Raw genomic sequence first — 22,729 nt, forward strand, 5'->3', positions numbered from 1 at the left:
ACAGACATGTTTTACAACTTTAAGGGAATGCTCACAAAGAGAAAGCCCAGAGAGAACAATATCCGCTAGCGATGGGCTTAAGCTGTTAGAAATGATATCAGAGCCAGACATCAGGTAATGTGTTAGCGAGGAGGCTAAGCCCCGAAGTGGGGTGGACATGAGGCGACGATATGTCAGCAAGGAGGCTGAGCCCCGAAGTGGGGTGAACATGAGGCGACGATGTGTCAGCGAGGAGGTTGAGCCCCGAAGTGGAGTGGACATAAGGCGACGATGTGTCAGCGAGGAGGCTAAGCCCTGAAGTGGGGTGGACATAAGGCGATGTGTCAGCGAGGAGGCTCAGCCCCGAAGTGGGGTGGACATAAGGCGATGTGTCAGCGAGGAGGCTGAACCCCTAAGTGGGGTGGACATGAGGCGACGATGTGTCAGCGAGGAGACTGAGCCCTGAAGTGGGGTGGACATAAGGCGATGTGTCAGCGAGGAGACTGAGCCCCGAAGTGGGGTGGACATGAGGCGACGATGTGTCAGTGAGGAGTCTGAGCCCCGAAGTGGGGTGGACATGAGGCGACGATGTGTCAGCGAGGAGTCTGAGCCCCGAAGTGGGGTGGACATGAGGCGATGTGTCAGTAAGAACGCTGGGCCCGAATGAGGTGGATTTGGTGGGGTTCCCACATCGATTGGAGAAAAGAAGGAGTGCCAGCGAGGACGTTGGTCCCGAAACACCTTCCCGAACAGATGCATTTTAAAAGTCTAGAAGAGGGCAGTGGACGTGACTGTTATATATCCGATCTAATTGACGGAGTCAAATCGTTGAAAAGAGAGTTGTTTTAAGATTACAATTTTCAATGCCTTGACTCGATCAGTCAAACGAGCACAATAAAAAAGTCAACCAAATTTATTATAGACAAGAAAATCCAAAATTAAATGAAAAATAAATAGAAAATAAATGGCAAATTTGGCGTCAATTTCACCTTTTTGGCTGGAAATGTCGTGAAGTCGAACCCTCCCTTCGCAAGAAACCGCCTCTTTTCCTTTCATTGTTCTTCTTCCCAAAATCAATCTCTGTAATCCAATTTCTGCAATAATCTATCTGTTCTTGATTTCGAGAACCAAAATAAAAACCCTAAAAGCTATATTCAGCGTCGTCGCTTTGATTTCGTCGATTGGCGATGGGGCCGGGCGTGTTCTTGTCTGGCGCTGCAAGACAGGCCGAGATTCTCAGAAAAGATGGAAATCATTATTTCCAGAAGGGCCGGATTGGAGCCGCCATTGAAGCCTATACCGAGGTTTCTTCCTGTCTCTCGAATTGTTCTTTCTGGTCGCTATTTAGGTATTAAAATCGAATTATTTGGGATATTCTTGTTGTTTTTTATTTGAAGGCGATTACGCTATGTCCGAATGTTCCTGTGTATTTGACGAACCGTGCTTTGTGTCATCGCAAGCGGAAGTATGTACGGGCACCTATCCTTGCCCCATTTTCTTTCTTATTACGGAGAGAATGAGAATTTATTGTTATGATGCGTTGTTTTTAATGGTGTATAGTGATTGGAAGAAGGTGGAGGAGGACTGTCGGAGAGCTATTCAGCTTGACAACAATTCTGTCAAGGTACTATTCTATAAACCTTGAAATTTTGGTTTTGATTCTTAGAGTTCGATATGGAAGTGTTGATGAAGACGCTTCCCGTGATACTTACAAAAGACCTTTCCAATTTACAATGAGAGAGGTTTATGACTTCTTACTGACCTTGTCCATACTAGAAAGCTATTTCGATAAGTTTGCTTCTTGGGACAACACAATTGGGGTAAGGTCAAGGCTTAATTCGGCCTAGTCTATAGCTTCGTTTAGGTTCTTACCGAGCTTTAGGTCCTAGTATTTGTTGACATCTTTCCATGTTTCTTTGGTTGTGACTGTCTTGCAATGAGAGAGTCTGTACAAACGAGAATATTGCAAAGCTAACGTGGTGTTGTCAATCCAAGGGTTAGTCTAGAAAGATGTGTTTCCTCTACCACCCACTCTATGGCGAATGCGGTTGATGATGAGGTTTTGGTACTCTTTTAGATGCTTCCATGTCCCCTTTGTAGAATGTGGGGGGACTCATTTGTACCTGATGTAGGAGCATGTAGATATCCATTTGGCGAGGAGGCCTCTCTTCTTTTTCTTCATTGAATATAGCCCAAGACCTCCCTTGTCTGGTGGGAGGTTTATAATATTTCATTGAACAAGACGTGAGCCATTTTTCACTGATAGTTTTTGAATAATCTTTTTATTTCCAGAACCATTTTGTGAGGCATTTCGAGTAGAGACATGTAAGAATGTTCGACAATGTGGTTTATATAGGGAGAGACTTCCGCCTTTGGAAGTATAGCATGATGATCATGTGGATGACCTTTCTATTTTTTTCAATAATGGTCCTCTAAAAGGAGAAGGATTTGAGGTTTTCATTTAGGGACAATTTCATGTACATATTCGGCCTTTCACATCTTTTACCGCCATATCTTTCGGCAAAGTCGTCGATATCCTTTGTGCTAACATTGACCAATGATCTTTATTTTCTAGAGGTTGATGTTTTGTTTCGAGAATCTTTCGAAGGTTTTCACTGTTCCAGACATGTTCATTACCAACATGGAAGCCATTTATTTGCTTTACGTATTCTACCTTGTTGAGTAAGAGATTAAGGCAATCTAGTACTATAATGAAAAGAAAAGAGGATAGTGGATCTTCTTGTCGAAGACCTTGTGTAGCATAGATCTTCTTTCTCGGTCATCCATTAATGATGATCGAGAAGTTTGTGGAAGAGATGCATCCTTTGATCCACCCGCCATTTTGAGCAAAAGTCTTTTGTTTTAAGAATGTTGTCGAAGCAAAACCCAATCAACCATGTCGAAGGCTTTTTGTAGGTCAAGTTTGATGACTGCACCTTTTTATTTCTTCTTTTTCCATTTGTCTATAAGCTCATTTGCATGAAGGATGCATCAAGGATCTAACATCCCTGTACAAATGTCGAACTCTTTTGAGGCGTTCTAATAAAACCCTTGCTATAATTTTGTATAGTCGTGTCGTAAGACTTGTCTTCTCTGAGATCAAACATATATATATTTTTCATTTAAGTTTCCATTGATAATTTCATTTAGAATTTTTTTTGGAACACTCTCATGATATCGGTTCTCAAAAAGTTCCAACATTTTTTTAAAGAATAAGGAGGTAAAACCACTTGATCCAGGAGTTTTGTCAGAGCCCAAGATCTTTATCGGCTTCCATACCTCTTCTTCGATGAATGCAAACTCAAGGGAGGTTGCTTGGCGATGATCAGTTGGGCTCCAATCAAGATTATCGAGAAATTCGGTGAGGGTGTTGTCCTTTTTATATATGTGTGTTAAGAGGACATGAATTATGAGACCATTTCATCTTCATTGATGAGACTTCTGCCTTGCGTCGATAGACTTTTTATGATGGTACTCTTTCGTTTCTTTGAGGTCATGATACAATGGAAAAATCTGGAGTTTTTTACACTTTGTCTTCGAGATTGCACTTTATTTGCTACCAATGATATGAAGGGCGAGGAAACTAATGTGATCTAACCACATATTCTCAAAATGGAAGGGCGAGGAGCACCATTTGAGGAAACCTATGGAAAACACAATGGGATAATGATTAGATGTAGGTCTATTTAGTCTCAGACATGAGCAATACTAAATTTTCCCCAGAGGCCTTCAATAGCAAAAAATTTGTCGATGAGTGTCAAGGTAGGTGTGAATCTGTTGTTTGACCAAGTATAATATAACAGCCCAAGCCCACCGCTAGCAGATATTGTCCGCTTTGACCCGTTACGTATCGCCGTCAGCCTCACAGTTTTAAAACGCGTCTACTAGGGAAAGGTTTCTACACCCTTATAAGGAAGGCTATGTTCCCCTCTTCAACCGATGTGGGATTTCACATATAAAAATCATTTATGAGGGGATGATCAATGAGTTCAACCGTTCTTATGAAACTATCGAAATGTCTCATGCCTCTAGTGACTTTTCCGCTAGATTTTTCATGTGCCTAGAAGTCGTAGACCAAAAGCCAATTTTATGTGCAAAGGCAAGAGAGGTCCTGTAATTTCTTGGTCTTTTTCCGGTGTCCAACGAATATCGGAGACTTAGAGTCTCTATTGCACGTTGCCTGAACTAACGCGCTTGTGCTTCTTATTATATATATATATATATATATATATATTTTCTTTCCTTTATTTATTTGTTCTTACATTTGTTGGCAATTTTTGATGTGCAGGCACATTACATGGTAGGATTAGCATTAATACAAAACAAAGACTATCCTGAAGGAATCAAGCATTTGGAGAAGGTAGCTCTTCATTAACTTCTCTCTAATTTTTGTAGCATGTAAACAAAGATCTCTGATGGTACACTACACAACTCGCCTATGATCCACGGATACTCTTGTTTTTGGGGACTTTCAATATATAGACTTTCGATTCGTATACATCGAGTGAGCGTATAGTTTATTATGCTAACACAAATGTAAATTCGACCTCGTGTTTTATAGGCTTTGGATCTTGGTAGAGGTGCAAATCAAAAGAGTTATATGGTAGAGGAGATATGGCAGGAGCTTGCAAATGCAAAATACAGGGAGTGGGAACAAGCATCCACCAAACGTTCATGGGAATTGCAGACCTTGAAGTAAGTTATTTTTCTCCTAGAGATTTTGGTTTTGGGAGTTGGAAGCCTTCAAATAAGTTTTCTTCCGTGAAGATGTCGATAATGATTATGTGAAATCCCACCTTGGTTGGAGAGGGAACGAAACATTCCTTATAAAAGTGTGGAAACCTCTCCCTACAGACGGGTTTTAAAACTGTGAGGCTGACGGCGATACGTAATGGGTGAAAATGGACAATATCTGCTAGCGGTAGGCTTGGGCTGTTACAAATGGTATCAGAGCCAGACACTGGGCGGTGTGCCAGTGAAAACGCTGGCCCCCAAGGGGGTGGATTGTGAAATCCCACATCGATTGGAGAGAGGAACAAAGTATAACGCGTTTTAAAACTGTAAGACTGACGGCTATACGTAACAGGCGAAAACGGACAATATCTACTAGTTGTGGACTTAGGCTGTTACAAATGGTATCAGAGCCAGACACCGGACGGTGTGCCAACGAGGACGCTGGGCCTCCCAACGGGGGTGGATTGTGAAATCCCACATCGGTTGGAGAGGGGAATAAAACATTTCTTATAAAGGTTTGGAAACCTCTCCCTAGCAGACACGTTTTAAAACCGTAAAGCTAATGGCTATACGTAATGGGCGAAAGTGGACAATATCTACTAGTGGTGGACTTGGGCTGTTACAANAAAACATTTCTTATAAAGGTTTGGAAACCTCTCCCTAGCAGACACGTTTTAAAACCGTAAAGCTAATGGCTATACGTAATGGGCGAAAGTGGACAATATCTACTAGTGGTGGACTTGGGCTGTTACAAATGGTATTAGAACCAGACACCGGACGGTGTGCCAGCGAGGACGCTGGGCTCCCCAACGGGGGTGGATTGTGAAATCCCACATCGGTTGGAGAGGGGAACGAAACATTTCTTATAAAGGTTTGCAAACCTCTCCCTAGCAGACACGTTTTAAAATCATGAGGCTGATGACAATATGTAATGGGTGAAAGCGAACAGTATCTGCTAGCGGTGGATTTGGGCTGTTACGAATGGTATCAGAGCCACACATCGGGCGGTGTGCCAGCAAGGACTTCGGGCCTCCAAGGGGGGTGGATTGTGAAATCTCACATCGGTTGGAGAGGGGAACGAAACATTCTTTATAAAGGTGTGGAAACCTCTCCGTAGCGGACGCGTTCTAATAAAACCGTGAGGCTGACGACAATACACAATGGGTGAAAACGGACAATATCTGCTAGCGGTGGGCTTAGGTTGTTACGAATGGTATCAGAGCCGGCCACCAGGCGGTGTGTTAGCAAGAACGCTGGGCCTCCAATGGGGGTGGATTGTGAAATCTCACATCAGTTAGAGAGAGAAACAAAACATTCCTTATAAAGGTGTGGAAACCTCTCCCTAGCAGACGTGTTTTAAAACCGTGAGGCTGACGGCGATACGTAACAGGCAAAAGCGGATAATATTTGTTAACGGTGGGCTTGGACCGTTATAGATTAAATATTAAAAAAGAAAGAAAGACGGGTTTCTCATCTATGTTACTATTTCTCAGAGAGGCTTGTGAGGCTGCCCTTGAACAAAAATACTTCCTTGACCAGTCTGAACCAGAAGGGTTCGTAGATCAAGCCGAAATCGCTCATCGGGAACAATTAAACTCTCTAAGAAGTGTGTTTGAAAACTATGCCGTGGCTGATGCGCCATCTGAGGTTAAGCATTTTGACATAACATTAGCCATTTAAATCCTGTGAAGGTACTAATTTGATGTGTTTTCAGGTCCCCGATCATCTTTGTTGTAAAATTACGCTCGATATTCTTCGTGATCCCGTTATTACTCCGAGCGGGGTTACATATGAGAGAGCAGTGATCCTCGACCATTTTCGAAAGGTCGGCATTTTCCACGTTGCTATCCTACTCGTTCATGTCCTATAGCTACAATTCTAACTACTGGCTTCCTTGTTTAGGTTGGTAACTTCGATCCCATAACGCGGGAGCTACTCGACGAGTCTCAGCTAGTACCGAACTTGGCCATAAAGGAAGCTGTACAAGCATTTCTAGATAAGCATGGATGGGCTTACAATACAAATTAAGTATACATGAGGTCTTGTCTTTTGATTTGCTGTTGTGCAATTTGTTACCATGGCTGGTTAGTTTCCTGTACAGTTATTACTTAAACCTCATAATCGATGATATATGGCTTTACTAATCTCGTTGGGTGCACCTTTTTCACATTCAAATTGACGTTTTCCATCATAACTTACATACTAGGAATGTCGATAGATTTATGTTCATCCTTCTTTGGTTCTTCAAGAGTGTTATTAATCGAGCACAAGGGTTATGATTAAGCTACCACTCGAAGGTTAGTTTAGCACGCTTTCTACTTGATGTTTCTTTTATGCTCAAGTGCAACTAATAAAAGGGCAGAAATTTGAATCTCGACCTCAAAAGAACTATTACTTTGATTGGACAGACCTCAAAAGAACTATTACTTTGATTGGACAGTTATTTTCACGTTGGTTGAATCTGTCTGCTATTAGATACATTTGGTCAAAACTAGTATCTATTAGATACATTTGGTCAAAACTAGTATCTATTAGATACATTTGGTCAAAACTAGTATCGATCTTAGTTATTCTTGATTGTAGTATCTTACAAAAGAAAGAGGTAATGCAATGCACGTTTACAACATACATGGAGCGATACCAATATTCAATCGCTTGAGATATGTTCATTATCATTGATTAGGTCTATTTTCTACTGATTTCGTGATTTGGATGAAGATATTTTGATTCCAAATGCACGAAGGTCAAGCATTATGGGTTGAAAATCTCTCTCGACTCATGTCATACTCTCATGGACCAACAATTGATTGCTATTGTCCAATTCTCCCAAAATTATTGGACAGCACATCACATGATTTTTCATTAGTTCTAAAATTTCCATATGAATAGACAACTTATAAATTTTTTGATTAAATGACGTTGCATCTTCTAGCACCAACCACACATTAATTAGACAAACAATTGTAGATAATGATTAAATAACGTCGTTTTCTTTCCAAATCAATATTATAACCATAACCCATTTTGAAATTTTAAGTCCGTCTTTCAGAAAAACGGTTTTGAAACTAATGATTTTAACTTAACCATCTTTCTAAGAAACTAAACTTCGAAAATATTTTTGAACACTTGAAAAGTCATTCCAAATAACCGACACTCTTACCAATTCGAACCAAAGAAAAAGTTGGATTAGAGAGAGAGAGAGAGGGGGGGATGTCACCATTGTTGTGTAATGAGATGGATTAATATCAACATAATGCTATGTTCTTTGGATGCAGCCAAACCCCATACCTTGTTATTATGTGGCACATGGTAGACCCTCCTCTTCTTTGGATTTCTCTCTCCAAAATGTTGATTTATATCCAGAAAATTTAACACCTAACAAGGACCCATTGGATTTAGTAGAGGTTAGGCTTCACAATGAAAGTGACAACAATGCTTGGATTTAACCTAAACAATGTTCCAAGAAGGAAAAGAAAGTAATAAATTGGTATTCTGATGAAGTGTTCAAACTTTATGGTCAAAAGAGAGTAGCAAGTCTTCATCACCATCTAACTAGTTGGCATACCTATTGTACAAAGAGTCATCGATAATCGTATATCTATTCGAGCATAGTTTAAAGATAAAGTACCGGTTAACATTTTAAAGGCAATAGCTGATCCCCCAATTCACACTTATTAAACTAAAAAAATCATGCGTGTTCAATCATTTTATCTGTAACGGACCAAACCCCCCGCTAGCAGATATTGTCTTATTTGGGCTCCCCTTTCGTCTATTCAAGGTTTTAAAATGTGTCCATTAGGGACAAGTTTCCACACCCTTAAAACGAACGCTTCATTCTCCTTCCCAACCAATATGGAATCTCACAATCCACCCCCCTTCGGGGTCCAGCGTCCTTGCTAGCACACCGCCTCGTGTTCACTCCCTTCGAGGCTAAACCTCCTCGTTGGTACATCGCTCGGTGTCTGGCTATGATACCATTTGTAACAGCACAAATCCACCGCTAGTAGATATTGTTTTCTTTGGGCTTCCGCTCAAGGTTTTTAAACCGTATCTACTAGGAAGAGATTTCCACATTCTTATAAAGAATGTTTTGCTCTCCTCTCTGACTGACGTGGGACCTCACGTCTTCAACGTTATAAATGTTTAAATGAAGGCTATAGAAAAGTATAGTCTGTAAGAGATTCCAAGTATCCAGCTAGCAGGGACATGAGGGGACTTTTCCCTCCCTTAAATACAGAAAGATGGGGCACTGGAAAGCAGCCTGCCTTGATTTGATGTTACTATTTCTGTTAATATTTTAAAGAAAACAACACTATTCCAAAAAGAGAGAGAGAGAGCTACAACTGAATACTATAAATCTTAACAGCTAAAAGAATTTCACAGAACTATCCTTTAGGCAAGTCATAACTAGCATCATTTTGGCCTCAATTGCACCAAATAATGGAGCCAAAAGCCACATAAAAAGAAAAGAAACCAAAACAAAATCATATAAAAAAAAAAGGAAAAACAACTGTTCGGCTTCCGTGGAATCCTTTTTATCTTCACTTATAAACAACTTTCTAAGCACCTTATAAACAACTTTGGAAGTGCTTAGAAAGTCACTCCAAATAGATATGTACGGTAACTAAAAGTATATTTATACCTTACTAATAAGTGGGAGGAGATTGATTACGTACCTCTAACTACAGCAGAACTCTTTTTATCTTCACTTATAAACAACTTTCGAAGTGTTTAAAATGTCATTCCAAACAGACCTTTAACTATATTTATATCTTAGGAGGAGATTAATTTTGTATACCGACATTTTTCTTCCATCGAAAATGGGAATGTGGAGGAGATAAAGAAATGACAAGGAATTCATAAAGCAATCCAATAGATGTTGGGGAAGGGGAAAGTCTAAGGTAAAAGGAGGGTCGCTCCATTATGGACAAAAGGGGGTTAAAAGAGAGAACTATATTCACAAAAAGGTGTTAGGCATCCAATATTCCTATTCCCTCCCTCGTCAAAGGGACCACATTACTCAATATCACAGATACCATTCAAAATGATGCACATTTGAGATCCCATATCAGTATTGTTACCATTTGTGAGATCCCACATCGGTTGGAGAAGAAAACGAAACATTCTTTATAAGGGTATGAAAATCTTTCCCTAGTAGACGCATTTTAAAAATCTTGAGGGAAAGTTCGAAAGAGAAATCCATAAGTGGACAAAATTTGCTAGCAGTGGACTTGGTTGTTACACCATTCACCTTCTCCTTCTTGTCCAATCTTAGATCCTTTTGGTACCACTTCGGAACATATGCAATGCTACAATCAAATCCTCTACCCTTTTGTTCTCTCCTGTCATATTTGCTTACTTCCCTTTGAACAGCTCTAACCTTATCCGTTCAGTTCAATGAAACAGAGAAGAAGAGAAAAAACTAAATTTGCAGAAATGCAGTAGTAATGAACTGAACAATGTCAAAAGAACAAGTAAACTAAAACAGAAACAAAAAGAAAAGCTATCAACAGAACTCACATCATATTTATTCACAGTGACTAACTGATGAACCTGGCAGAGAAATCGAAATTAGACTCCACAGGATAAGAGAATAAACAAAAAAAGAAGATCGAAGATTACCCAAACAGATGACCGAGTCTTAGAAAAGGCGAGAGTACCGGATTTAGAGGCAGAATCTACAAGTTTTTAACGCCGAGAATTTCATTACGCAGTATGGGTCATATTAACTGCCCTGTTTAGTCTTTCAAGTATGCCACTGGCCTTTCTCTTGGCCCTTGAAGTCCCATTCTGAGCGAGTTCAGAGATAGTTCGATACCATTTCTCCTCCTCCTTCATATCTTTCCACTTGGTTCGATCATATAAGCAGATAGCATGGATGATCACAATGCAATTCTCCTTGTTACGAGAACAAGAACTTTCCCTGATAATTCTGAATAAGGAAGGGACAGCTCCCAGCTCTCCGATTTCTTCGACCGCCTTTTGATGGCTTGAAAGCATTGCAAGAATAGCCAACAGTTCATCAACATGCATTTGGTTCATAATCTTTTTCAGAAGCACTCGAACTGCACCATCTCGCACAGCTCTTGCTTTATTTTCATGAAGTATACAAAGATTAAATATGGCTGAAGCAGCATCCTTCATAGATAAAGGATGCCCCTCGTCTAAAAGGTCGATAAGGGGCTTCAAGGCACCAGATTTTCCAATGAGTGCTTTGTTCGAATCGAGAGCTGACAGAGTAAATAGGGCTGCAGCTGCATTGCTCCTCGTTTCCATGGTTCCTGATCTCAACGCTTCCTTTAGAAGCGGTATTACATTGGGAGTTTCAGCTACAAGCTTCTTGTTGTTGTCATGGATCGACAGATTCAAGAGGGTTGTGATCACATCCTCTTGCAGATCCGCATGAATACTACTTTGTGACTTATCTCCACAAAGTGGACTAAGCAACAAAGAGATGGCATCAAGGGACTCGCCAAAAAGCGCTCGAAATGAGGGCATTCTCTTCGTCAACATACGAAGCTCCTTAGCAGCTGCTTTCTGTTCAGGTATTGTCATAGACATATTCTCTATTAGCGTGAGAAAACGGTCTCTATCAGCCTCGGTTATCACATCGTCTTCAAGACAATGCACACGGACACGATCTTGCAACTCAATTCCCCTACTTGTACACCACTGAGATATCATTTCACGAATCAAGTGATTGGGAGTGAGGTTCGTGTGCGAAAGAACTTGCTGAGTTCTCGGACACGTTCGGTTTCCTGATCTTAACCATTTATGAATGAAAGGTCTGTCATATGTCTGCAACAAGATGGAACAAAACAACAAGAACTAGCAAACTCAGAAACCAACATAACGAAAACAAAGAATTCATAATGGTAATTAGATCTAATCCTACCAAAATCATACGCATATAACAAAACATCTACAAATTACTTCTCCTCATCTATTCTACAGATTTCCAGGAAGATCATTCATATTAATTTACAGTCAACATCGTGAATACAACACAAATCATGAACATAGTTACTGAAATATGCAAAGGGTTTAAATCGTCGGCCATTTAAAATTACATACAAAAGATGCAATGTCAGTGAAAAAAACAGAAATGAACTCAGAAGTTAAATGGAAAATTCTAATCTACAGAAACCTCGAAATCCAGTTGGTTCTCAATGTCGAATTCAAATAGAGAACGCTGTAATTTGATGAAGAACACACAAACAAACAGCAGAATTAGAGGACTAAATTTAATGAAAGCAGAGACGAAGGAAAATTGACCACTCGTGTCCTCAAAGTTTCTTTAATCTATGCGCTTCGTGTTTTGATCCATAAACACTACGATTCAACGCGAATGGGTAAAGAAAACCCTCAGAAATGAAACGCAAAGCAACAAAACCGCTAAAGAATCGTAGTGTTCGGAAGAACAAAACAACGAAGAATCGCGGATTAGAACCATAATTTCTTCGAGACCTAGAAAGGAAATCACGGAACGGAAAGCATCAGAACAAACCTCGCCAGTAGACACAACGACAGGATCTCTCATGAGTTCCCTAGAAAGCGGACAACGAAATTCATCAGGGCAAATGAGATTCTCGTAACGATTAGAAGAGCGTGATCTCTTCCTAAGTTTCAACTCCTTGAGCGCAGAAATAATCTCTTTAGCATGATCGATGGTGTCGGTAGAGCAATTATCATCATCAATTATAGCATCGATAAGTCTCTGTAACTCCCTCTTCAACTCCGTGGCTTTCCCCATGACTGTAGGATCAGAATCAAACACCCCCGTTTTCGCCATCAAGATCGGAGAGGAAGGCGACGATCACTGCAACATGAACAGAAAAAGCCGACAAAATACTTGTAGAACACTGCTACAAACAATGACGATTGAACACAAAACTCCCCATCTTCAACACCTCTCCATTACTTCAAAATCTCTCTCTCTCTCTCTCTTCTCTCCTCAATCCGCCATTAAAGGGTACAGAGAGCACCGATTTTCCTGTGCTTCCATTCTCAGGAATTGTATGAACTTAAAAAACCGATGAAATCTACAGCGAACCACATATACTCTCCTCCCTAATTTCTCACGGCTTCTTCTACTTCAATTATCCTTTTAATTTTTAATTTTTTTTTTCAAATATCATTTTCATAATTTCTTAAAATAATAATAATAATAATAATAAATTATTTTCCTTTCTTTTTAGGGTTTACCCTTTTTTTATTTACGTTTTAAACCTTTGAATTAAATATAAAACACGTTTTTATTTTAATGTTTTAACTCCTAAATTATATTTATGATAAATTATTTCAATAACTTTATATTAAATTTTCGTTTAAATAACAATATTTCTTTTACATGTTTTTAAGTTCAATATCAATATAATATAAATAATAAGTACTTTAATTTATTTAAAATGCGTAAAAATTATTTTTTTAATAAATTTTTAGAAATACATATGGGTATCGACATTTCATTGATATTTTCGTCTACATCGACATTTTAAATATTGATTTTATGAATTTGATAAATAAAAAAACGAGCCTAAAAAATGTCTATATTATAAAATGAAAATAATAATAATATTTTTATTATATAGTAAAAAATGATAAAAATATATATATATATATATATATTTCGAAACTTTAATCTCGAGCGTACTACTATTTTAAACCTTGATTTATGAATTTGATAACAAAAAAAGAAAACGAGCCTAAAAAATGTCTAATATATAAAATAAAAAATAATAATATTTTCATTATATAGTAAAAAATGAAAAAATATATATATACATATATATATATATATATATATATATATATATATATATATATAATAAAAGTATCGAAACTTTAATCTCGAGCGTATTAGTATTTTAAACTTTAATTTATGAATTTGATAACAAAAAAAAAAAAAAATCCTAAAAAATGTCTATATATAAAATAAAAATAATATTATTTTTATTATATAGTAAAAGATTATCTATATATATATATATATATATATATAATAAAAATATCGAAACTTTAATCTCGAGCGTATTACTATTTTAAACCTTGATTTATGAATTTGATAACAATAAAAAAGAAAACGAGCCTAAAAAATATCTAATATATAAAATAAAAAATAATAATATTTTCATTATATAGTAAAAATTGATTAATATATATATATATATATAATAAAAATATCAAAACTTTAATCTCGAGCAAATTAATGTACAATAAGAATATTATTAAATTTTAGAGTTTATAGACTAAATATAAAAATTAATTTTTTTTTTTTTTTAAGAAATGCTCAAATAAAATAATCAATAATTTCGTGGGTAAAAATTGAAATAAAATATTTAATTTAACGCGTATAATAAAATAGGAAAAGAAAAAAAATAGGTGGAATTTAGCTGGCTCCTTCTAAACTAAATATTAAATATTAAATATTAAAATTTCCTTTTTTTAATTTTTAAAAAAAGTGTTTTTATATTTTTTGTGCATTTAATATTCATTGAATTCTCGATTAATTAATAGACGCAGGAATTTCACACGTGTCACGTCTATTTAATGTTTATATTTTTGGGAATGAATTTTTTAATTTAATAATGGTCAATTAATTTCATTATTTTTTAAATAGTAACTTAAATATAAAAAGCATAACATTATAATAATAATAATAATTACCTGGTTTTTTAACGGACTAATTAAAATTTTAAAACATATACATTAAATGAATATTAATTTTGAAACTTTAAATTATTAATAAATAAATATTAAATCGTTTAATTTTTTAAAATTTATTTTTAAGTCTCCAACTTTCAAATATTACGTTTTAGCCCCTTTTTTTAGATTTTAAATCACGAAATTCCTTTCTTACCTTATGGTTTTTGTCCAAAATGGCTTTAGTAAGAATTAAGATTTGCAAAACAACCCTTCAACAAAAAGTAAATTCATCATTCATCCCAAAATTCAAATTTTTTTAAATTTATATATTAAATAATGCTACAAAATTATTTTTTACTTAATGTTCGGTAATCTTTGTCCCTGTCTCCTATTTCAATCTTCATTCTGTGAAATTTTCGGTTAAAATAATGCATTAAAATATATTTTATACATATAAAGTGAGCATGGGCGGTATGGAGCGGAGACGAAGATGGAGAATATAGTCCTGTATTCGGCCCCATTTAGCTACCGAGAATAAATCTTTTTCCACTCACTCTATAATCTTCGTTTCAATTGAGATTCTTTGCCCCGTTTCGAGGCTGATACTAGATAAATTAACATCTCTATTTATCGTAATAATAGTATTTAAGAAAAATGTGGGATTTTTATGTTAAATTCTCCTGCAAAATTCAAAAAATTAAGATAGGAAAGAGGTGTTAAAATGACCTGTAAATATGATCAATTTGAATTACCCAACTCAAATCATAAATGACTGAGTTGGGTTGGATTTCTGAAAAATAGAGAATTTAGGTCGGTTTGCAAATGGTCTCAAAAATAGGGTTACGACCCAAAAACGTTGGATTTTTGGAAATAGAAAATTCAAGTTTGTGGGTTGGAATTTTTGTGTCTGGTCTCGAAAATAGGGTTACGACCCAAAAACTAAGACAGGATAGAGGTGTTTAAATGACACGTAAATTTGATCAACTTCGATTACCCAACCCAAATCGTAAAAAGACTAAGTCGGGTTAGATTTTTGAAAAATAGAGAATTCAGGTCCGTTTGCAAATGGTCTCAAAAATAGGGTTACGACCCAAAAACTAAGGCATGGTAAAGGTGTTCAAATGACCCGTAAATATGATAAACTTGGATTACCCAACCCAAATCATAAGACTGAGTTGGGTTGGATTTTTGGAAAACAGAGAATTCAAGTCGGTTTGTGGGTTGGAATTTTTTTGTTTGATCTCGAGAATAGGGTTACGACCCAAAAATTAAGACAGGATAGAGGTGTTCAAATGACCCGTAAATCTGGTCAACTTGGATTACCCAACCCAAATCATAAAAGACTGAGTCGGGTTAGATTTTTTTTAAAATAGAGAATTCAAATTGGTTTATAGGTGACATTTTTTTTATCTGGTCTCGAAAATAGGGTTACCATCCAACTCTACCCTACAATTTATATTTATGAAATTTTAATTATTAATGTAATAAAATAGAATTTTCAAAAATATTTTAAAAATAAACGACCAAATTTAAAAATGGAAAATTAATTATCTGAAAAGATTTTTAAAATAAAAAAATAAGAACATGGCAGTAAAAAACCTGGAGTGTGGGGCCCAGGTGTCATGTGGGACCCACGTGGTTTGGGGATGTAGGCGATCACGGAATCTATAGCCATACAGCTGGCATCCCGCGTGGGGATTATTTCCCCTGCTCCTTACTCTATTATATATATATATATATATTAAAACATTTTTTATTTGTCTTATTTAACCTTAAAAAATTATCCACAATAATAATAATAATAATTCTTTGAAATCATTATATTTAAATTCTCTTGTTCTTTAATTTATTTTCATTTCAATCATTTTCTCCATGAGAGAGAGAGAGAATGTGACATTATTTTCACCACTTTTTTAATATAAATTATTTGAACTATGTGATTAATAATTTTCCATTATTATTTTTTATTATAACATTTTTATTCTCTATAATTCTTTTTTTTTCTATATATATATATATAGTCGCATCCCCTATAGTACATTTTGAGTTATCATGACTACTAGACGTAGCTATGACTTTGCTGAAATATCATTCTCTTAAAAAAAACAAGAAAGAAATAATACAACATGAAAGCAGTAAAAGAAAGCAGTAAAGTAGTACAAGGCAAGAGTTTCGGCGTGTCATGGGCAACATGCCTTGGACAAACATGAATGTCACAACCTAACAATGATTGTGCTCCAAAGTAAGTCATCGAGGACGATGTTTAGTTTAAGTGGGGGAAAATGTCAACCTAACTATGAAGAGAGTAAGTTGTGACCCTCACGTTGCGACAAAAGAAGTGGCGCCCATCTAACCACATAAGAGTCTAGACGGGTGCCATGATGCGACTGAGGAGGACGATATGTCCGACCCCTGAAACTCGCAATTTAGCAAAGAAAAAAAAATCATTCCGTACATATTATATATATATATATATATAGATAGTTATGAAGTAATTTTTAATTAAGGGTATTATTAAAAAGATTTAAAATCTTAAATTAATTTAGTAAATAAAATATTGTAATCAATATCCAAAATCACTAAATAAAAATCCAAAAACCAATTTAATAATTATACAAGGAAATTAAAAAGACACGTGTCAAGTCTTGAAATGCCAACGCGTATTAGGTGGTCTTCATCGTAGATGATACGGTGCCGTTTTACACTTACTAACACCCGTTGCCGCCAGCGCCGCCACTGGCGGCGGCATTGTTGCTGATAAATTAGGTCAAATAATAAATTTAGTGATTCAAATATTATTTTTATTAATTAAATTTTATTTTAGTTAAGATTTTCATTATAATCTCCAAACGCACTCGCCACACCCACGCCCCAAGCATATACCCATGTGCGGCGCATTATGCTTTACGTGTGGGCATGTCGGGTGACATAGGGGTACCCTGTGCCCATCTCAAACAGATTAGTCAACCCTTACACCGTACATCTTTAGGTATTTTTTAGTTTATCATGCCTATACATTTTTTTAAACGGTCATAGGATCAAATATCTCACGTTTTAGAATATTTTTTTTTCTATGAGCTTGATTGATTCATCAATAAGACGTTCATTCATTCGAGCACATTTCATCCAATAAGACAATAATTATTAGGTCAACGATTTGATTACTCAATCCTCGTAATTACCAACCTAAAAAAATATTGATACAAAAACTCGAGGACATTTAATAGAGAATTAAGTCTGTGAGGAATATTCAATACCTATATGCAGTCTACGACAGTATACCCAACAATAATTGATATGTATTTATTTTGTAAACGTCGAACGATTTATTATAAAAAAAAATAATATAAAAATATAATAATAACCATTATTATAAAATTAAAATGATTTATTATTATTATTTAAAAAAAAAAAAAAGAATAATTAAGAAAGGGAAAAAGTGGTAGATATTTTTGAAGGGTATTGATAATTTAATACGGATCCGTCGTTATCGTGCTTGGAAGGAGTGAGGTGGAGGGGTGGTGGGTCCCACAGTACACGACAAAAATTTACTGCCAAATAGGAGAAGCGGGGTCCACATGCACCAACGAGGCTCATGGGGGGTTCCATCTCTGCCACGCGTCGTTATTTACAGCCCCCACCATTGCCAAATAATTCGTCTCCTGACAGCGTGTTCCTGCCAGGTGTTCCCTTCGTACACGTTGTCGGATTTGTCCTCTTCAATTTATTTATTTTTTTATTTTTAAAAAATTGAGTGTGATTTGAATTCAAATAGAAAATAATTTATGTTTCTATTTAGCTTTAATATTTTGAACACTTTTGAAATATTGACGTGGCATGATCCATTAATAATTTTGTTTTTTAATGATTGGTTGTCGGATTATTTTTTTTAATTATTTAAAGAATTCTTTAAAATCATATAAAACTCAATTATCAAACATTCCCCTCAAAGTTTTTAAAATCGGTTATTACCGGAGATTTTCACACCCTTATAAAATGTTTTGTTCTCCTCTCTAATCGACGTGGGATCCTCACAATTCACCTACCTGTGGGGCCCAATGTTCTTGCTGGCACTCGTTCCGCTCTCCAATTGCTAGCACTCACTTGGTGTCCACCCCCTTCGGGGCTCAGCATCCTCGCTAGCACTCGTTCCTCTCTCTAATTGCTGACACTCGCCCTGTGTCCACCTCTTTCGGGGGTCAGCGCCTTGCTGGCACATCGCCTGGTGTCTAGCTGGGATCCTCACAATTTACCTACTTGTGCGGCCCAATGTTCTCACTGGCACTCATTCCGCTCTCCAATTGCTAGCACTCACCTAGTGTCCACCCTCTTCGAGATTCAGCATCCTCACTAGCACTCGTTCCCTCTCTAATCACTAGCACTTGCCCCATGTCCACCTCCTTTGGGGCTTAGTGCCTCGCTGGCACATCGCCTAGTGTCTAGCTGGGATCCTCACAATGCACCTACCTGTGGGGCCCAACGTTCTCGCTGGTGCTCATTCCGCTCTCCAATTGCTAGCACTCACTCGGTATCCACCCCTTTTAGGGCTCAACAATCTCACTAGCACTCGTTCCTCTCTCTAATTGCTAGTACTCGCCCCGTGTCCATCTCCTTTGGGGTTCAGCGTCTTCACTAACATTCGTTCCTCTCTCCAATCGCTGGTACTCGCCACGTGTCTACTTCTTTCGAGGCTCAGTGTCTCATTGGCACATTGCCCAGTGTCTAGCTTTGATACCATTTGTAACAACTCAAGCCCACTATTAGAAGATATTGTCTTTTTGTGGGCTTTCCCTGTTGAGCTTCCCCTCAAGGTTTTTAAAACGCGTCTACTAGTTAAAGGTTTCCACAACTTTATAAAGAATCATTCGTTCTCCTCCCCAACCGATGTGGGATCTCATTACAAACGTCAACTATTCTTAATCTTCGTAAAAATCTTTATTAAAAATTGGGCTGGGTTGACTTATAACCTTATTTTCGGGTTGGTTAGGTCAGCGAACCAACCCTAATTTTCAGTTTTCTAAAAATTCAATCCGACAAAAAAAAAAAAAAAAAAAAAACNAAAAACTAAACTAACCCAATTCAACATTTATAGTTTAGGTCAGATAGTCTGCGTTGATTATATTATCGAGTCATATGAACACCCAACTTTACATAAAATATATATATTATCGATTAGTTAATTAAAAATTGATTTATATCTTTAAATTTTAAAATAATAAAAAAATATTAGTTTAATTTATATAAATATTTAAAAGAGTTAATGAGAGTTAAGCCCTTGTTTGGAAGCAAAGATATGGTATTCAGTCTGAGTTTAAGTGGGGCGGCGCCACGTCATGCTTTAATGATTATTTGATACATGTTTAATATAATTAAATTATAATATGAAAAAGCAGCCAAACAGCAAGTGTATTTTATTTTATTTTTATTTTTCTATTTTTTTATAAATATTTTTAATTAAAATCCCACAAATAAATAAATAAATAAATAGAAATTTGGTGGAATGTCAGCCTCATGTGCTTGTTTTAACACTGTTGTCCAAACACGCCCTATTCTTTAAAATATTATTTTTGTAATTTTACTTTTACTTTTACTTTATTTTATATTATGTATTTTTCTAAATATTTATTTTTATCATTAAAGGGATAAAATGGTTAATTTTTAAAAATATAGAGGCTAAAATAGATTGAATGAAAGTTGAAAGTAGAGACACAAAAATGAATATTTTAAAATATATGGGTTAAATTAGTATTTAAAAACTTAAAACTTAGTTAATGAAAAAATAAAATTCTGAATTTGTTTAAAAAAAATATTAATTAAGAGTCAAAATTTTAATGAGATTAGTGGTTTTTTATGTAATAAAACAAAAGATTAGGGACTAACTCATTATATTTTAAAGTTGACTAGGGGCCAAAATGAAATTAATGAAGAAAGTTTTAAGGACCAAAAAATAAATTAATTAATTAAAGGTTGAGAATTCTTTTATTTAAAAAAATTTGTATGGGTCCCTAAGTTTTCAGCCTAGTTTTTATTGGGTCGTTAAGTTTCGAATAATTACATTACGTATTCCAGAGTTTTAAGTTTAGTTTCGTGTTTAATACGATTTTATGCTCGAGTTTTGAGTTTATTTTCAATTTGGTCCTTGAATTTTAAGATATTACATTTATACTTTCGAATTTTTAATAGCGTCCACTTTCGTGGGTTAACTCTCAACTAATTAATATGAAAATTAAACTCAAAATTTATGTAAATATTTTGAAATCTAGAAACAAAATGGAAATTGGACCAATAATAATAATAATAATTTATTTATTTATTATTATTTTTTTGGAATATTTTTTAGTTTAGTGGATAATAATCTCAAAAGAAAGAGACTAAGATTTGTGTCAAAAGTTAAAATCATGAGATTAAGTCCTTAATGAATGCCTTTAATCAAATGGGAGACTCATCGTTCTTTTTCGAAAATAAAGCTACAAACTTAACGATTAATGGGATTTGTAGGGTTAGGAGTCCCGAGTTTGGTTATCTCGAACGAAAAAAAATTGTTATTTCCATAATTACCCTTTAGGTTATCCATAGGGAATAAATACAAACTAAATGAAAGTTAACTATTGCCAACCGAGTATTGGTTCGTCGATAATTAAGAGGTAGAAGATTGAGTCTCCTTGCTCCCATTAGGCTATTATTCATGATTTAAAACATTTTAAAAAAAATCTCGTATTGGTAATAAATTAAAGATTTAGAAAAAAGAATTTCAAGATTCAATACAAGAACATATAAGAGTAGGAAATTCGACCTTTTGTCTCCTTAAGTGAGAATATATGTCTTAACCAATTGAAATATACTCGATTTGGTAAGCTTCTTAGAAGCTAAGCAATCAACAACGTAATCACCTAGTCAACTCCATATATTGACACGAGCCTTACAAAATTATATGAGAGTTCGAGCTTCGAACGTGTGCCAACGAGGACGCTGGGCCTCGAAGGGGGTGAATTGTGAGATCCTATGTAACGACTCAGATCCACCGCTAGCAATATTGTCCTCTTTGGGCTTTCCCTTTCGGGCTTTCCCTCAAGACTTTAAAACGCGTCTGTTGGGGGAAAGTTTTCACACCCTTATAAATTGTGTTTTGTTCTCCCCAACCAATGTGGGACATCACAATCCACCCCCCTTCGAGGCCCAGCGTCCTCACTTGCACTCGTTCCTTTCTCCAATCGATGTGGGACCGCCATCAAATCCACCCCCTTTGGGGCCCAGCGTCCTTACTGGCACACCGCCTCGTGTCTACCCCCTTCGGGGAACAACGAGAAGACGTGTTTTAAAGCCTTGAGAGGAAGGCCGAAAGGGAAAGCCCAAAGAGGACAATATCTACTAGCGGTAAATCTGAGTCGTTACATCCTATATTAGTTGGAGAGGAAAACGAAACATTTTTTATAAGGGTATGGAAACCTATCCCTAATATACGCATTTCAAAATTCTTGAGAAAAGCCCGAAACAAAAAGCCTAAAGAGGACAATATCGACTAGTGGTGGACTTACGTTATTACGATATATATCTTAACTAATTGTACTCGTAAGATTCTTAGAAGCTAAGCAATCAACTGATAGGCTTTTCTTCACAAATCAGAACAGATTCTTCATCTTCTGTGGCAGCTAACAGCTCTGCAAAAAGGCCTAAAAAAAGAGCCCTAAAGTGAAATTCAAGCATCTAATTCTTATTCACATGTATTGATATTCCCTAAAAGTTAGGACATAGCGAATGAATATGGGTTTGGAAGATGCCAAAAACAAGTGAAATAAAGATCATAAAGACCTCTCCACTAGAATTTCTTCACAACTTTCTAAGTAATCAATAATATAATCTCAAGTCAAAGCATAGGTTGCTTAGTTTTCACAAGTGTAAGATATAAAATTTGGTTTATAAAGCTATTTGCACCGTTACAGGTCAGATGTACAAGAAAGAAACCGTAAACGTACCTTGAATATGTATCCCGTGATTAGAATGAGGCATGAATATGTTAAAATCCAAAACACAGAGATAGCGAGAGGAAATAGTTGCATTATGTGTGAGATACCTTATCGATTGGATAGGAGAACGAAACATTCATTATAATGGTGTGAAAATCTCTCCCTAGCAGAAACTTTTAAAACCGTGAGGCTGACAACAATACGTAACGAGCCAAAAGCGAAAAATATCCACTAGCGGTGGGTTTGTGCTGTTACAAATGGTATCAGAGCCAAACACCAAGCGGTGTGCCAACGAGGAAGTTAGGCCCTAAGGGGTGGATTGTGAGATCCCCTATTGATTGGAGAGGAGAACGAAACATTCATTATAAGGGTGTGAAAACCTCTCCCTAACAGATGCATTTTAAAAC

The 22,729-nt window shown here is 36.3% G+C and overlaps 2 protein-coding genes across 7 annotated transcripts; one reads left to right on the forward strand and one right to left on the reverse strand.

The window, feature by feature from the left end:
• The first annotated feature begins 975 nt into the window (after positions 1-975).
• On the forward strand, positions 976-7,048 carry LOC111811160 (E3 ubiquitin-protein ligase CHIP-like). Of its 3 annotated transcripts, XR_002817504.1 has the most exons (9): positions 976-1,283; positions 1,377-1,444; positions 1,540-1,603; positions 4,268-4,339; positions 4,541-4,674; positions 6,207-6,360; positions 6,428-6,538; positions 6,616-6,797; positions 6,920-7,048. XR_002817504.1 is itself a non-coding variant. In XM_023697908.1 (8 exons), exons 1-8 carry the CDS (start codon positions 1,167-1,169, stop codon positions 6,739-6,741), a joined length of 846 nt encoding a protein of 281 aa, XP_023553676.1. In that variant the 5' UTR covers positions 976-1,166; the 3' UTR covers positions 6,742-6,871. The 3 variants fall into 3 exon arrangements, 2 of the variants coding, with proteins under 2 accessions (XP_023553676.1, XP_023553677.1); XM_023697908.1 differs by lacking the exon at positions 6,920-7,048 and having other exon boundaries at positions 6,616-6,871; XM_023697909.1 differs by lacking the exons at positions 1,377-1,444; positions 6,920-7,048 and having other exon boundaries at positions 6,616-6,871.
• An 828-nt stretch (positions 7,049-7,876) lies between these two features.
• Positions 7,877-12,805, reverse strand: LOC111811543 (U-box domain-containing protein 9-like). Of its 4 annotated transcripts, XR_002817561.1 has the most exons (4): positions 12,221-12,805; positions 10,336-11,511; positions 10,234-10,266; positions 7,877-8,088 (listed from the first exon to the last, which is right to left on the reverse strand). XR_002817561.1 is itself a non-coding variant. In XM_023698440.1 (2 exons), exons 1-2 carry the CDS (start codon positions 12,503-12,505, stop codon positions 10,420-10,422), a joined length of 1,377 nt encoding a protein of 458 aa, XP_023554208.1. In that variant the 5' UTR covers positions 12,506-12,805; the 3' UTR covers positions 10,174-10,419. The 4 variants fall into 4 exon arrangements, 1 of the variants encoding a protein (XP_023554208.1); XR_002817562.1 differs by lacking the exon at positions 10,234-10,266; XR_002817560.1 differs by having other exon boundaries at positions 10,234-11,511.
• Between the last annotated feature and the right edge of the window lie 9,924 nt (positions 12,806-22,729).

The sequence above is a fragment of the Cucurbita pepo genome, chromosome LG15 (assembly GCF_002806865.2).
Source record: "Cucurbita pepo subsp. pepo cultivar mu-cu-16 chromosome LG15, ASM280686v2, whole genome shotgun sequence".
Lineage (NCBI taxonomy): Eukaryota > Viridiplantae > Streptophyta > Magnoliopsida > Cucurbitales > Cucurbitaceae > Cucurbita > Cucurbita pepo.

What these genes read in the sequence shown, in the direction of transcription:
- LOC111811160 (XM_023697908.1), top strand. Translation starts at nt 1,167, where the DNA reads ATGGGGCCGGGCGTGTTCTTGTCTGGCGCTGCAAGACAGGCCGAGATT. An exon ending in CCATTGAAGCCTATACCGAG is followed by an intron (nt 1,284 to 1,376) that starts GTTTCTTCCTGT and finishes TTTTATTTGAAG; the next exon opens with GCGATTACGCTATGTCCGAA. An exon ending in TCCTCGACCATTTTCGAAAG is followed by an intron (nt 6,539 to 6,615) that starts GTCGGCATTTTC and finishes TTCCTTGTTTAG; the next exon opens with GTTGGTAACTTCGATCCCAT.
- LOC111811543 (XM_023698440.1), bottom strand. Translation starts at nt 12,505, where the DNA reads ATGGCGAAAACGGGGGTGTTTGATTCTGATCCTACAGTCATGGGGAAA. An exon ending in TCGTTGTGTCTACTGGCGAG is followed by an intron (nt 11,512 to 12,220) that starts GTTTGTTCTGAT and finishes ATCTTGTTGCAG; the next exon opens with ACATATGACAGACCTTTCAT.